The sequence below is a fragment of the Lepisosteus platostomus genome, chromosome 12 (assembly GCF_059453375.1).
Source record: "Lepisosteus platostomus isolate fLepPlt1 chromosome 12, fLepPlt1.hap1, whole genome shotgun sequence".
In the NCBI taxonomy this organism is placed as follows: Eukaryota; Metazoa; Chordata; class Actinopteri; order Semionotiformes; family Lepisosteidae; genus Lepisosteus; species Lepisosteus platostomus.
Window position 1 is genome coordinate 34,350,714 of NC_142622.1, and position 17,409 is coordinate 34,368,122.

The 17,409-nt window shown below is 36.8% G+C and overlaps 1 protein-coding gene across 1 annotated transcript in view; it reads right to left on the bottom strand.

The window, feature by feature from the left end:
- Positions 1–399: 399 nt before the first annotated feature.
- Positions 400–17,409, bottom strand: part of elp2 (elongator acetyltransferase complex subunit 2) — a 53,968-nt gene continuing 36,958 nt past the window's right edge. The window contains exons 19-22 of the mRNA XM_088601720.1: positions 11,895–12,016; positions 10,173–10,315; positions 6,577–6,690; positions 400–1,653 (exon numbers count right to left, since the gene is read on the bottom strand). Of these exons, the coding sequence (XP_088457846.1) occupies positions 1,494–1,653; positions 6,577–6,690; positions 10,173–10,315; positions 11,895–12,016 (539 nt within the window). The 3' untranslated portion in view covers positions 400–1,493. The remainder of the gene's footprint in view (positions 1,654–6,576; positions 6,691–10,172; positions 10,316–11,894; positions 12,017–17,409) is intronic.

Sequence of the window (17,409 nt, forward strand, 5' to 3'; positions counted from 1 at the left end):
TAGATATTTTCCTCAATCCTTCCATTGACAGGCATACAAATAAATGTCTATAGTACTGCAGTCAAGTTAGGTCCAGTCTCAATCGGTACAGTGTTCCCTTGAAGGTGAATTCTTCTCTGCAATACCAAGCTGTCTCTAACTGTGCAGGCATTTTTGTATCCTCATTTAGGGGTAAAGATGGGGCTCAAGTGAAAGTAAAAGCCTTGACTTATAAATCTTTCTTTTCACTGTGACCTCCCACTACCAGTACCTTAACATCCAGGAGCACACCTCAACACATGATCCATTTGGACTACAAGAAAATGTTCTCCCCTCTAGGCATTTACAAATACAGGCATTTACCAATTAACAAAAAAACTTCAAACTTTCTGTGGTCATTATGAATTAAAGACGTCATAATTATTGGATTTGAAAATCAATTTTATTCCGACATAAATAAAAATCTAACAAGTAAAGCACAGAGGCAATTGAGACCTCAGATGGAATAGAGAGAAACATTTAGCTGAACAAGCTGCATTTCTTCAACTATTTTAGGCTACTTCTCTTCGTTGATAAACACAGCAACCAACAAGAATGTGAATTCTGTGCATTTCTCTGAATATTAAAAAAAACACAAATGTGTACCCTATAAACAGAATAAGCACACAATTTAATTCAGTGTAAGATCCTTGGTAATGGAAGCTCTGCTATTCCTACACGTTTGCACACAGGAATTCTTAGACAGATAAAACTGTCATGAGACTCTTCCCAATATGCAAATTACCCCATTCACAAGGATCAGAGACGGGAGAGAGTGAAGTGCTGTTAGTTTTCTCTTTTTAGTGTCATATCAAATAACCCATTGGCAACTGGGAGCTTTAATCCATAAATCCCATTATTAGGTATCTGCAACCAAAGTCCTCAGAGATTTGTTTTAAATAACCCTGATAACTTCGAGGAATATTTTAATCCCCTACTTGCAGCACCAAGCATTCCTATGTCAGTCTTCTAGTCTCTTTGGGAAAGCAAGAATTTAAAGTAAAGGAACACTACTAGTTTCTTGAAGGGTTTCACCAGAACTCATTTTGGCCAAGGAAGGCAACCACTGAAAATAGGGCATACTGAAGCATTTCCTCATCGATGGTATTTGATTAAAAGTACAGCAGTATTACTTGGAGGTAAGGTATACGTTTCCTGCCATTTGTGATTTCCACTTTCACCATCCAAAACAAACTCATGTCTAAAGAAATCTAGAAAACTGGTTCTAGAAAACTGGTTCACTCTCACTGGCCCTCAATTTAAAAATGCAGAATGAGTTTCAGAATTCTTTTTTAAAATGTTTTTTTTTGATAACATGAAAGTTCCAAATGTATTTACACTTCAAACAAGAGAACAACTATCACTACACCTCACACCTGTCTGAATCCTTTTAGTGACACTTCCAGGCGACACTCGTATGGTTGTACAGTATGGTGTGACTGCATGCTCCTCCTCCAGTTACTGAGCTCCAACAACTAAAGAGTCCGGATGTTGATATTGAATATTTTGATGCAGTGGTCAGCTCCTGCGCTGGCCAGCTGTGTCCACCCGCTGTCCCCAGTGTCATCTGCATGGCCAGCCCTACCACCCACCGGTCTCCAGCGGACCCTCTTGACTGACAGGGCATGGCGCTGGCTGGAACAAGGAATCAGGCAGTCAAGGAAAAAAAAAAACACTTCAGCAATTTCAGCAATCCAAATACCAGGGAGCCTTACTCAGCAGTTTGGAGTTGCTGAGGTCTGATGAAATAGCCTGCACTGATTTAGTAATATCAATAAATAAATCTGTTTAATTTAAATCACTCCTTTGACAAGTCCACGGCATAATACAGTACAGGGGAATATACATGAAAGTACTACAAAAAGGCATTTTAGGAAAGCAGGAAATTATAGTACATAGGTATATATATATAACTATACACTAATTATAGGGGATAGTTTTGATTACTAATTGATAGAAAGAGCAAACCAGATGCATTTTTGGACTTAAAGGAATGCCTTCAACTCACAGGCTGAAAGAACTGAACTGTACAGAAGACTAAAGGGAGACCTGAAACGGACATTAAAAATTCCCAAAGGCGCTGACAAACACAGCATTGTGGACTTCAGAAGAATGAACAGTGAAACACGAACATGAGGACAGAATAGAAGTGCATTTAAAACTGAGAACAGAAGCCACTTCTTTACGCAAAGGGTTGTGGGAGAATGGAGCGGGCTACCCTGTCAAGATGTTGAAGCCGACATCCTGGCTTCTTTCAAGAAACGGCTTAATGAGATCCAAAATCAATAAGCTACTATTAAATGGACTGGATGAGCCAAATGGCCTCCTATCATTTGTATCCATTTAGATGTTCTTATAAAACTTGATTTCATTCTTAAAAATCTTCATCATTGGTAATCAGTATGCAGTTAATGAAGTTCTTAATTCTAATTCCAGTGATTAAAGGTTGCTTACCGTGATGCATTTACAGAGATATACTGTTCATATTTTGATCATGATAAAGGTCGTTAGAAATCGCAGAAAAAATAAAAATACAATTTACAGCATGGGTATTGCTTGGGTGAATATCTTAAGATGCTCATACTGGGTGTGAGGAGGACCTTTACATTTGACCTTTCCCTCAATTACAGAAAATCATTTTAAACATAGTAGGTGGAAGAAATGGTAGAGACAGCGAAAACATGCAAATGACTAATTACTGCTGGTTGAGCTCGTTATTATTTAACTACTGTAACTAGCAAGGGCTTCCAATTGCAAAACAAATAGCTTTTTTGTAAGGCTTTCTAATGATATGGTGCACCAATACCATTAATACCTTGACTTGTAAATCATTAGCAGCCCTCCCAAAGAACAGAGATGGAACACTTTATTTAAAGGGTGGTTTCTTCAAACAGCTACATGTACTGTAGGTGCACTGAACAGCCTGCTCTTTTTTAAAACCCTGCTCAGGCTCTAAACAAAGGAGAAAAATGTTTGTATAACACTAGCTCTGCTCTGCCGTTGCCAGGATTTGATTGCTGTTGGCTGAGGGCTCACAACAGACACACCATGTGAATTGTGTAAGTCCACGTAAATAACATCTGAAATATTTACCGTGTGCAGCAGACAGGGAGTGTAGGTCAAGTGTTCCTTTTCACACTGACTACACACAATGCAGGCTGGAGCAGATGTCCGATTTACCCAAAATGAAGTGTCCTATCACACAGTGATTCATTTTCAAATGAATGAATCCGTTTCATACCACCACCCATAGCAGACGCAAGAAACTGAAAAAGGGATTGACAAAGCATTCAGATCTGAGCTATAACAATATTAATATTTGTTTAAGAAATACAAACTATGTGATTATAAAAACAAATACGGAAACAGTCATGGAAAATACCATTCTATATATCTATGGTGGCTAATAAACTACCATTTAAATTGATTAAATAAAAAAAGTTATAGTTTACAAAAGTTTGAAAAATACATTTTTGCACGTTCTTTACTTTGACTACGAGCATAATAGTTTTCTCTTTTCCTTTTGAAGCACCGCCTTTTTTTCCCCAACAACTTCATATCCTTGGAGAGTTCAGTTTTCTGTAGATCCTTACAGAGTACTGTGACAGACATTAGCTACAAGCTGGACATCTTGTGAAGAACTGCAATGTCCTTTTTTTAAAATACTGATTTAGAAATGCAATTAGCCCTGTTTTCACATTATACTACATGTTTGGATCCAAACGTCTCTTCCTTCAAGTGAAAGCATTAGCGCTGTTCCATGACAAAATGTTGGATGACAAATTATAAGATATTCTATGATGTAATGACTGATACATTACTGATCTGTTTCTGTCATCCACTGGGGGGTGGAGTTCTTTCAGGCTGAAAAACACTATTTTGGTTTCACAGTGCTTTGGGGGCAAACTCAGCGCTTCCCTTCAGATACATATCTGCACATTAATCATCTTACGTCTAGGTTACTGCAGACATCTGTGCACTGGCCATCTACCAAATGGGCATTTATCAAGAAATCAATGTCCTGTTGTTTGGTGTATATTTATTTTAGCTTATTCCATGCTTCAGACTTTACTCTCTGACTGCTCTACCATTTTTATCTTTGTTTTTCAGAACATGGTGTGCACACTATTGGATATTTTCAAATGAAGATATTATGATTTCTTTTAATATTGTTTCTTTAAACATTTGTCTATCACACTCACTGTTTACAAAGGATTTTAAATAATCTGAGAGAGCATATTTGTATACTGGGTGCTAAATTAAGTATAGGGCCAAAAACTATACTTAACTGCAGTTTAGACAGTATAATTGTATGATTGACAGATTATGGAGACTCATTTAGGAAAATGCAAACTTGATGCCTTCTTTTTTTTCTTTTGAAAATACAAGAAAGAAAGATACTTCTTCTGACATCAATCATCGTACTGTCTTCATCAAAATGTCTTGGTAGATTCACTAGCTTTGGGCTGGGAGTGGCCCAAAAGCAATTGGAGAGTCATGTAACAGGTTTAGAAATTTAATCTCACGTCTTCAATTATTAAATCTGGTGTAGTGGGCAATATCTAGGGAAAAGATTGATATAAAAGCTTGATATAAAATAAGTTTGAATAAGATAATACAATAGTGTTAAATAATTTAGACACCCAGTTCTGAAGGCTCACTGGAATTGTAAATTAAATTGCATTATTTTTAGATACCAAGAAAACATACTGCCTTTTTTTTCTTAAATAGAAACTAAAAATACAAAACAAATGTGAATGCGCTTGTTAGCAATGTTGTCCAAGAAATGCAATTGCAGAGACATTTCCATCTCTTATTATACTCTTGCTTGCTGCAAGGAACACAAGTAAATTATCTTCTCACAGGAAAAACCTTTAGGGGCTGAACACACCCTTAGTTGTGTTGTTTTTTTTTTGGTGGCAGTGCTTGCCATTCCAATATCTGGGTGCAAATGAAGGGCACCAAGTACACTGAAGCAAGTTTTTTTTTTTCCAGAGATATAACTCGTGTTAATTAAGCAAATAGCATCCCAGCATGCACTTCGAAAGAGGTAAGCAACTGCTGATCAATTGACTGCACATTTTTAACTTAAGGTATGAGCAGCCAGTTTCATCCAAAGTGGCCCCTCAAGAACTCCAAAGTGCAGGCTGCAACAGCCGGGTCGCAGTGCAGAAACCACTCAACCCCCTGGGAATGCAGATTTGCAAAACCAGGCAATGGACTACTGAAGAGTGGAGTAAAATGATACTTCCAGACGAATCATCCCTCAGTATGTTCTTGACACACATACAAGTACTCGTGTGGCATCAACCTAAAGAACTCTACGTCCCTCAACACTTGACTGGTGAAGGGATCTGGTGGCTCCGGAACGGTGTGGAGAACTTTTCACTGGCATGGATTGGGAATCACTCATTCCATTAGAAGGCAAGGTTAATGCTAATTACTTCTTTACGATACTGAGTGATCATCTTTACCCCATGTTGCAGCTTTACTCTCCTGCCAGGAACGGTGTTTTCCAGAATGACAAAGCCCCCATCTACCATGCAATTGTGGTCACCCAATAGTTTGATAACGATGCTGATGTTATCCATATCTCATGGTCTTCTCAGAAACCATATATGAACTCAAACAAGCATTAATGGGTTATTCTGCAATAGCATTTGATACCTCCATCAAACAGTTCAGAGTCAATAAAATCAATAATTAAGAAGCAGAATGTACATGCCACTCAGAAACGCACTAAATCAGACTGCCCTTACAAACTGAGCAGCCAGGTAAGCAGCAGACTGGTTAGGGATACCATTGTGATGCCAAAAGTGACATTGGAGATGTACTGAACATAGATCTTCGCAAACCACAAGATGGAAGTCACTGTTCATACACTGTCAATTTCCCAGTCCCCACCTAAGCTGGCCTCTGTGGCTGAGGTGCAAGAAAGAAGCCTTTACTGAAAGACTCATCTTAATTCTTGTATGAGATATACTGCAGACATGTGACAGAGGATTTTATGGTTAGATGAGACGATAATTGAACTTTTAGTCTACATTTGTGGTGTAGCCCACAACAGCACATCACTCAGTCAACACCATCCCAACCACCACAAATACTGGTAAAAGCATCATGTTATGGGGATACCTCTCAATAGCAGGGATGCAAAGTATCTGGAAGAAATGAAGGCTGAAGAAGGTGAATTATAGGGGAAAATCTACTTGAGTCACCAAAGAATCTAAAACTGGGTCATAAATAGAAATTTTAGCAGGACAATGATCCACACTGAAGTACTTTGACTGGGCCATTGAAAGATATGAACTCTCTTCTTAGATAAAAAAGCAGAGATTCTCTGAACACCTCCTGCTTCTGGAACATTTTCGACTGCGAGCTGACAAATAGGTTGCTGTCTGAACATGGAAATAAACAGGAAACGGCATAAAAAAAGATTTGAGACTGCAATCTTAAAAGCGTTATTGGCTTTGATGTCTTGACAAAACTGCACAACGTGCGCATCTTATAACTGCTTAAAATACATTTTAAAATAAGATGACATTAGGAAAAGGATACAATTCATCCATCTCTCCACATTTAATCCAGTCTGTTCCTGCAGATGGATCTGTCAGTGGCTTCCATTTGTACAGAGCAATCCTCCCACACTCCAGACCCACAGACAGGATGTAACTTCAAAGGAGTAAAAACAAAAAATACATATTCATATTTCAAAGAAATTCTCAATTCTCTGAAAATACAAACCAAATACAAACAGCAAACTGGAGCAGTATTTGCCCATGCTACCAAGAAATATAAATACCTCGTTATTACTAAACACCCAGATGCCTATGGTTATATTCTGACTGCTACTTACTGCTATATCATCCTGAGTTGTAAAGGGTCATAGAAGGTCATTTTAGAATTAGAAGTAGAAAACAAAAACAAAATGAAAAAAAAACTACCACACTAATTTAATCTAACAAAGGTTGTGATAGATGAAATATTCATAACATAAAAAACACCTTTGATCGCTGCTGTGTAGCTTCTGTGGGCAGCTTGAAAAACATGTACAGCTATTAGCCTGGTCACAGTGGAAACTGAACTGAAGACATATGGTATATTATTACAGTTTCCACTGTGGCCAGACAGGAATTACGTCAACATCGTAGCAGGTAGGAGTGTACTTGGATAGTAAATAGACAATGGGAAGGAGATCCAGAGAACAACATGGATTCTTTACATACAGGACCTTTAAGCTTCAGAAAGGTAAAAAATATTTCAGTAAATGAAATTGGAAAAAGCAGAGACGGTTCCTATTCGATCCATTATGTTCTTGGTTTTCTAAATAATAAGAAGTTTACATTTTATTGGGTAAATCTTAGAGTTGGAAACTTATCTTAATGAAAAATACAAGAAGATGCACTAAAAACGTGCCTTAAAATAATGTTTCATTCTGAATATTCAGAATATTATGAGGAACAGTGTCTTATACAGACTGTGCTAAAAACAAAACATGCTGATGATTTATATTTTCAAAGATGTTTTTCCATAAATTGTGGGTATTACTTATTTTCTGAAGTCTATAAACTTGCATGCAATCTATCATATTAATGAGCTATGATTAAAAAATACATCTTCTTTATAATACGGCACGCTGTGACCCAATTCAAACTTCTTTTACATTTAATTCCTCTATAAATTAGGTTATATTACTTAAATGAAACCAGGTGTGTGGTTGTATACGTCATGCATCTTTGCAATTTCATTTAGCAAACTCTTCACAGAATAAAACATTTTGGTGAACCTCTGTCAGAGAAAAGCAACACAAAATAAACACCTTTCACTGTTAATCTTTACCTCATTAAAATTTTATCTGCTGAAGTTGATGCTTTTTAAATGAATATTTTAGTGACAAAACCGTGATGAGTAAATTAAGCTTCCACAGACACTGGGTCTAAGACAAAACAAGCATTAATAGATTTTGGTTACATACAGAAATCACTATCTACAGTGCCTTGAAAAAGCATACAGACTCTTCCTAAATTCCCAAATAAAGTAAACAATATGTTATTCAAAACCCGAATCCTCAAACAGAGAACTTATGGTGAAGGTACAGTAAATTTAAGCAAAAACTAAATGGGAAAAAACAAAAATGTTGATTGCATAAGTGTTTAGAACCGTGAACTCAATATATAGTTGAAGCCTTTGGAAAATCTCTACCAACTAGGCACGTTTTGCTCATTCTTCCTGGCACATTTGCACAAGATTGTTCTGTGAGGATTGACAATGGAGAGCAGTTTTCAAGTCTCTGCACAGATTCTTAATAGGATTCAAGTCAGGACTTTCACTAAGCCAGTCAAGGACATTTACTTTCTTATTCTTACGGTATTCCAGTATGGCTTTGGCTCACTGCCTTGGTGAAAGGTGATATTTTTATCAGTTTTTGGTCTGAAGCAGGTTATCTTCTAAATTTTGCTAGTACTTTACTCCCTCTGGATTTCCCATCTGTTTTGACAGGCTTCCCAGTCGCAGCTGGTTAGAAGCAGAACTAGAGGCTAATGCTGTCACCATCACTACTTGAGAGTAGGAATGGAGGTCACTGACTGGGGTTCTCTGTTGGGTTTGTGTCAGATGTAACGCTTCGCAATTGGTTTTATAACAAAATTTGGTCTTGTCTGACCATAAAACCTTTTGTAACATGTTCGCTGCGTCACTTTAGTTCTGCGTTTCAAGCAGGATCTGAGATGGTATATTTTCAGTTCCATACAAGCACCAGAAAATGTGGACATTTTCTATTATCTCCACCACTGATCTCTGTAAGTCTTTGTTACAGAGTGGCATCCCTCACCAGTTCCCTCTTTGTAAATCTGCTCAGTTTGGAGGGAAATTCTGATCTATCCAGGTGGTTTCCACTACTTAATAACAGACTTTCCTAAGATCAAAGATTTTTTTAATACAATTCTGATCTGTGCATTTATACAACTTTATTCTTGAGTCTCCATGTTTGAATCTTTTCTTGTACAGTGATTTGCTATCCAACTGGGGGATGTTACAGAGACAGGTGTATTTATTTTGAAATCACATGAACCACTACAACTGCACCCAGAGGCCACTTAAATAATTGTGTGGCTCTCTAAGATACTTTTGTCCCCCTAAATTAATTTAACTATGCCACAGGAAAGGTTTTGAATACTTATGCAATTTTAACTATTCCATTTTTCTCTTATATAATTTGTTTACTTCTTTCTTTTTGTTTTGTTTTTTTGCTTTGAATGTGTGAATAGGTTCTGTATATAACAATAAGTTCTACTTCAAAGCATCATGACTACAAGCTTTAAGAGCAACAAATATTTGAAAACAGTGCAAGGGTCTGAATACTTTTGAAAGACACTGTACGTTTAACTCTTCTGACCAAACTGAACATTGACAACATGTTTAACTGATACATTATGCTTTACTGTTTCAATACTATATTCCTGTTGCATACAGCAAATCATCAGTAGCAATCCTTACTCTATATCTAAATTCCTTTTATTTTAAAGAAAATGTTCAAATGTAATCACACCTCAAAATGTCCATTTTTATTGTAGCCAGATACCAAATTATTGAAATTACATTAAATTATGAACAACATGCTCCCTTCCCTAACTTATTTCATTATCTATTAGTAGGGACGGCATTCTTCAAAATGCCATTTTCCTGTGAGCATTATTATACATATATAATATGTCATATGGAATAATAATAACTATAATAAGACAAATTCTGTGACATGTTAATACAACAAGAAAACTTGCAACTTTGTCAACACAACCCCCTCCCAATATTTCACACACTTAACAAATGTCTCCTGCCTCTAATTGTGTTTTAAAAAGTCGGAAAAGGCGTCATTCATCTGGTTTGCCCAGCCTTAGAAAAAGGGAGATGAAGCTTCGCCATCAAATACAATTATCAATTATAACTCTTATCTATCAAAAACAACTTTTAGAATTTTATTATTTACAACTGTGGTAAAAAATTGATCTAAGTATCCTTACTAAATGTAGCTTCCATTGATAAAGATAGAGAAAATGGTTACTGAATTCAAGAACTCAAGAAACTACCAGACTGAAAGATTACACTGAATGGTGTGTGCATGCCTGTGAGCAAAACTGCAGCCGTTTGAAATGTACCTTCCATCTGGATACCGCATAGGGCAAAAGCTGACAGCAGTGGCTGCATCCCCCACATCCAACACTGACGACCGGGGACAAACCATTAGTTGGCAGTTTTTCTCTACATTTTCATCACAGCTGCCTTCTCCCCATATAATAACCTGTCAGATGAGAGACATGGAAAAGGTCTTAAGTTCACACAGCAGAGAAACATCAAGCTACTTCAAGACTGATTAAGACAAAGTATAGGACTAATGCTAAAATGTGACAAAGGCAGTTAATGCCAGAAACTAAAAGCTTCTTTTAAAAGGTTTTGATTTTTAGTATGCATACTCTGTATTGCACAGAGCTATATAGATGACAGAGATGAACCAGGAAGAGTACAAGTACTGTATCCATTAGTTTCTAGCATACATATTGATCGGAAACCCACTGTATGTTAAAGAATGAAGGTTCTTTTGAAGTGAACAAAAGCTGTTTGATAGAGGCATTGCTAAATATAAACGCCTAACAAAATCAATTCAAATGAGGAGTATGAGGCGTTTTTTAACATTCTAACAATGTTGATCACTTGGATCTCCGATACTGCATGTTTCACTTAACAACAATGAATTAAAGGACATGCAGGTAGTTTTTGATTTACATGGCAGGTTCCTTCCTGAAAGATCTGGAGCAACTCAAAAAGATGAAGATTAAAGACTAATTTCCCCATAAGAATGCATGCAAATAGGGGAGGGGTGCATTCTGGGTTGACTTCTACCTACAGGCTTGAACTCCCAAATAAAAACTATTACACAAAGTATTCATGTGAAATGTTTATACAGTTGTACTAAAAGTCATTCTTTTACACAAAATGTTTAATATTTATTAATTTCATGTAAAATGTAAAAGGAAGACTGGCATTAGTGGTGGGTACTGAATGATGTGCTAATAGATACATTGAATTGAAATAATCTTTGTTGTTGGGAATTGTCTTGCACATCAAGAGCTCAAACATATAATATCTATGTCAATAATACAATTGGACAACAGTAAAATGCATCTTTACCATGCATATATTTTGTCTCAATGTCATTTTAATGGTTCTTATGTATGATTACAAATATTATTTCCTTATTTAGGAATATTGCTGATTATTAATTATAGACTTTTATTTTTTGTACATTAAGATTTTCAAACAGCTTATGTTTTTATACGATTTTACACAATATAGCCATATGTACATAGTATGAATGGTACAGTATGGATTAAGATGAAGATGTTTAACTGACTTAGCAAGTGGGAGGCAATGGGAGATGAAGGAGATGAACAGTGGACAAAAGAACACAATGATTGCCCATATGCCTGAATGTCATCCCTATCTAAACGCAGATACACACACTAAACGTAGCATAAACCTCTTGCTGGCCAAGGTGCGCTGAACTAGTGTGTAAATTCAGACCACATCGATACAAAACTTGCACATTTTGTTGCCGACTGATGTTACTCAAATCAGCAATGACCAAGCTGTTGCAACAACCCCCCTCAAGTTGAAAGCAAATTGCTCATTTATAATGCAGCTGGTATTGCCTCTAACAGTGATTGCATCAATGGCAATTCTTTTTATTATTAAAGTTCTATTATTCCATTTTAAGAGCGGATCAAAACAACATTTGGGTTTTTATGTAGGTAACTATTGTCATTGCTAGGTCCTGCAGCTGATCTCATAAGCAATGGACTTTTTTTTTTCTTCCAAGTTACCTTCTTATCTCTGCTTGCTGTCACAAAATACTTGCTGTCTGGGCTCCAGTCGCAAGCCCAGATGATCCGAGTGTGGACCGAGTTATTCTTATGAGTGTGTGTATACAGAGTGTAACAAGGCTCTGTGGAAAAACAAAAAACAAAAGCAAGACAGATTGTAATGGCATATAATACAGACCATTGTTAACCTGTTCAGGGTGGTACAGTACAGTCTAAAAGTATCACAGAAAGCAAAACTGAAATGATACAATACTTTGAAACAAATTTAAAATGAGCCTCAAGTTATGCTCTTCATGGATTTATAACTGAAATCAGATCTCTCAAAATGACCACTGTTACTTTAAAGCTATCTTGTAAGGCTAAACATCCAGATTAAAAACAAAAACTAAAAGTAAAGACATCAAAGAGGTATGAATAATAACTATTTCTAACTGAATAAATAATAAAGCAAAAAAACAAGAAATAAAGGACTAAGAACAGATGAGAATATTTCCAAAAATGAAGGAACCCCTCGCATGAGAGATGGTATTACATGAAAATAATATTCATTAATCAGTTGTACAGATGTCGATATCTTTAAAGGATTTATATACTGTACCTCTATCAAAACATTTTCCAACAATTTGTATTCTGGATGACTAATTAAATTGATTCAGAGAACTAAACACTGTATGTGCCTCTAATCTCTAAGGCTGTGGAAAGTCACTCTTTCTGAAAGATCGAGCTGCATAACCGAGCATGGCCTTGATGTGACTGCCCATTCCAAAAACAGAGAAGGAGCACAATAAATTCTTGTTTAGAGTCCATATAATTGTCTTTATAGATGGGTTCCCTATTGTTCACATTCATTTTTACTAAGAACTTGACTAGCTTTTGGCCAAACGGCTGTATAATTAGGTTGGCTGTGTCTGTGTGAGGAGTCACAAAGCTCAGGCATTCAGACATTAAGAAAGAACAAGTGTCTTTAGTGTCCGAAATGCACCCCTGGCAAGGGCACATTGCTAAAGATGATCAAGTGTTATTACATCACTTGGAGATCCTGAAAAGAAAGGCCGTTAATGAAACATCGATGAAAGCGAATGCTTATCTCTTACAACATCCCCTGAGATGTCTTAAACTGATACCAACAGAGCTGCTGAAGCTGGAGCTCGCAGCTGGATGAGCTCTATACTGCCATTTTCACAGGTGCCGAGGTGGGTCACCTCCTGCAGCTACAACAGCCCGGACATGCCTGGTCTCTGAAACCCCAGGGAAGTTTGTAATATATTGTACACTCAGTGACCATTCATCTAGTGAAACCTCAAGCATGCTGTACAATATGGAGCACTACTTAAGGGTCAGAAAGTGTCTGTGAACCTGTTCAATTTCATTCTCTTGGAATGATAATCACACAATGAGGTGAAATAAGGTTACATATCAGTTGTGCCTCAGCATAATACAGACTGAAAGCGTTTTTTTTTTTACAAACATCGAAAACAACATGATTCTAGACTCCTTGAATTCAGAAGACCAGGGGGAATTGCCTAAATTAACATTGCTATTGTTTCTACACTGCTAAATCATTTACTTTCTTTATTGTCCCATATGGGAAATTTGCTTTGCAGGCAGGTAAATGACATAACACAATACATAATACATAAAACCCATTAACAAAAAAGAAACATACATGATTAGTACAGCACAGAATCACAAACCCTAAGGGCCTTTTGAAAAACCTCATCAAACAAAATTTCTCCAGTTCTCACTGACAACACAACCTTTAATATGAAGACAAATTTTCCAGGAGTTATTGTGCACTAGAAGATCTACTGTGCAATGAAGGATTGTCCAAATCCCAACAAGCTTAAGGACTAAAGGTAGAGACTTCATTCAGAAGCTGTAAAGTTCAGCAGTTCAATTACAGATCAGCTGGTCTGAACCAGTTCAGCAGAAAGAAATATAAAGACATGCCACTCATTGGGAATATATTTTGCAAGGTTTGCTTCATGAAGAGAAAGTACAGGGCTGACGTGAGATACATTTTTGTCTTGAAGAAATAGGGCCTTTGAGTCAATTCAGATTGAACTCTAATCATGTTTCAGAATCTAAATCAGCTAAGCAAAAATGTGGAAAAAGAATGCAATCTCTTCTATGAGAAATGGAGGAGGGTCTGTTGTGCATTTTCAGGTCCTTATGCCACTGTTAGAATTTAGGAGCGGTTGCATTTTAGGATATTTTATGAAAAATCCTCATTTTCCTCACTAAGAACACTAAGCCTGGTCACCCATGTAGGATGTTGTATGCAGAGATTCAATTATCTATGCATAAATCAGGATATTATAACAATGAATAGAGAAAATGAAGTTTGTTTGATGGAAATGGTTAAAAGCTTGCCTTTTTAATCACTTTGTAAACACAAAGTTTTGGGAATATGCTCTTATCGACCTAGCCTTTTTTAAACAACCATGATTTAATTATATGAATAGATGAGAAAGAACCGTGTCAATAATACAGTAACTCTTTATTATTACTTTTAATGCATACCTTTAAGCTTTAGAAAAGAGTCTAAAATTAGTTTTTAAAATTTTTGAAAAGCTTACTATGAAGATAGGAAATACAGCTTACAAGGAACGACAGGTGGACAGAAATCCCGAGAGCTCATATAATAATGACGCTTAATAAATGTAGAAAAAAGTCAAAGGTTCAAAACAAATTAAATGCTGAAACAAATAAGTATTTGGACAGTGAAACAATTTTTGTTGTTTAGGCTCCATACTCCAGCACATTGGATTTGAAATGAAACAATGACTATGAGGTTTAAGTGAAGAATGTCAGCTTTAAATTAAAGTTTAATTCGAGGGTATTTACGTCTATATGGGGTGAACCATACAGGAATCACAGCCCTCATTATACATACCCCCCCCCCCCCATTTCAAGGGACCAAAAGTAATTGAACACATTAACATAATCTTAAATAAAATCGTCATGTTTAGTACTTGGGTGTAAATCCTTTGCAATTGATGACTGCCTGAAGACTGCGACCTCTAGACATCACCAGACGCTAGGTATCTTCCCTGGCCTGCTCTTCCAGGTGTGTAATGCAGTTATTTTTAGTTCCTGCTTGTTTTGAGGGCTTTTTGCCTTCAGTCTTTGTCTTCAGTAAGTGAAACGCATGCTCAATAGGATTCAGGTCAGGTGATTGACTTGGCCAGTCAAGAACATTCCACTTTTTGGGCCCTGAAAAACTCCATAGTTGCTTTAGCAGTATGTCTGGGGTCATTGTCCTGCTGCAAGGTGAAGCGCCGTCCTATGAGTTTTGAAGCATTTGGTTGGATCTGAGCAGGTAAGATGCTTCTGTACACTTCAGAATTCATCCCGCTGCTGCTGTCGGCAGCAAGATCATCAATAAAGACAAGTGAGCCAGTTCCACTGGCAGCCATACATGCCCAACCCATGACACTATCTCCACCATGTTTTACAGATGAGGTGGTATGCTTTGAATCATGAGCAGTTCCTTTTTTTCTCCACACTTTCCTCTTTCCATCACTCTTGTGCAGGTTAATCTTCGTCTCATCTGTCCATAAGACTTTGTCCCAGAACTCCACAGGTACTTTTTAGCCAACTGTAACCTGGCTTTTCTGTTCTTGAGACTTACCAGTGGTTTGCATCTTGTGGTGAACCCTCTGAGGTTATGCTGGTGTATTCTTCTCTTTATGGTAGTTTTTAACACATCTGTGCCTACATCCTGGAGAGTGTTCTTGATCTGTTCAATAGTCGAAAAGGGTTTTTTCTTCACAATTGAAAGTATTCTTCCATCATCCACTACTGTGGTCTTCCGTGGTCTACCAGGTTGCTTGCTATTGTTAAGCTCACCAGTGCGTTCTTTTAATTTTGACACACCTAATGTTTTGGCTATGTCTCTGAGAAATGTATTCTGATTTTTCAGCCTCATGATGGCCCGCTTTACTGGCATTGCCACTTCTTTGGTCCTCATGTTGAGAGACAACAGCAATAGACTCCATATGCAAATGCCACATCTAGAATCAACTCCAGACCTTTTCTTAACTCTCTTGTGCATGAAACAACGATGCAACAACGCACAGCTGGCCAAGAAACAACTGAGCAGCCAATTGTCCAATTACTTTTGGTCCCCTAAAATGGGAGGACTATGTATAAAAAGGTCTGTGAGTCCTATATGGTTCACCCAATATAGACGTAAATACCCTCGAATTAAAGCTGACATTCTGAGCTTTAACCTCATAGTCATTAATTTATTTCAAATCCTATTGACTGCACAGTATGGCCTTCATGGTTTAATGGAGAATAGGTAAAAAGAGAAAACTACATATTAAGTAAAGTGGGCAAACATCCTAATATGGAAAAAGTGACCAGAGCAATAAGCACAGCTGTAAAATATACACCAGAGCTACAGACTGCTGCAATGGAGGAAAAAAGTTAACATCAAACAGTTTATATGATAATAGGGATTTAATAATAGTAACTGCCACACTTGCTAAATTAATATTTCACACAGGTTTTTACAACAGAACACATCCATAACATATTCTATGTTATAGACAGAGTTTTATTGGTATTGGGTAATTTTTTTGTTACAAGCGACACTAAGCATAAAACTAATAAGTCGCTGGGGCCTAATGGTATCATCCCCAGAAAAACATCATAAAATAATGGACCTTATTTATAGACCCTTAGCTAGAATATTTTAATCCTCACAAAGAGTGGGAGCTATATTCACAGATTTGTGAACTGCAAACATAATATGAATTCATTAAAAGCGTTCACAAAACTGAACCAGAAAAGTACAAACTAATCAGTCAGCCTTACTTTATTTACTGGTAAATTTATGGAAACAAAAGTATGAGCTAAACTATATAATTTTCATAAAACTGATGAATGAATTTAGAAAGGGAAGGTCATTGAACTTAGTTATTCAAACACACAACAAAGACAACACTAAAACACTAGAGAACATTTAAATATACTACATTATATATTTATGTTTCTTGAAAGCTTTTGATGTGGTTCCACTGAAAAGGTTATTTCTCAAATTAAAAGCTGTAGAAATTCAAGACAGGGTACCGACATGGATTGTGAGCTGATTAACAAACAGGAAACAGGTTATCCTAAGGGCTATAACCTCTAATTGGATGGATATAAACAGTGGTATGTCGCACAAGCCAGCTGAAGTTCCTGATGCATAGAAATGACTCAGATTCTGATGTAGTAAGCATACTAGCTAAAGTTACAAATCATGGATTGGGCAGACAGTTGGCAAATATCTAATATTGCTACAGTAGGTACAGGGTGATCTACATAGGATGTAGAGGCTGCAACAGTGTAGTGGGACCATAAATTGCATGGGTGATTCTGAGCCACAAGAAGCTTTACATAAAAAGGGAATGAGGTGTTTAGTGTTTTTATAGCCTTTTCAAGACATTATGGGGAAACAAAATCAAACAGAATGCTAACAGGATATAAAATCAAACAGAATATAGCAAGAAGCGTGAAACCCACG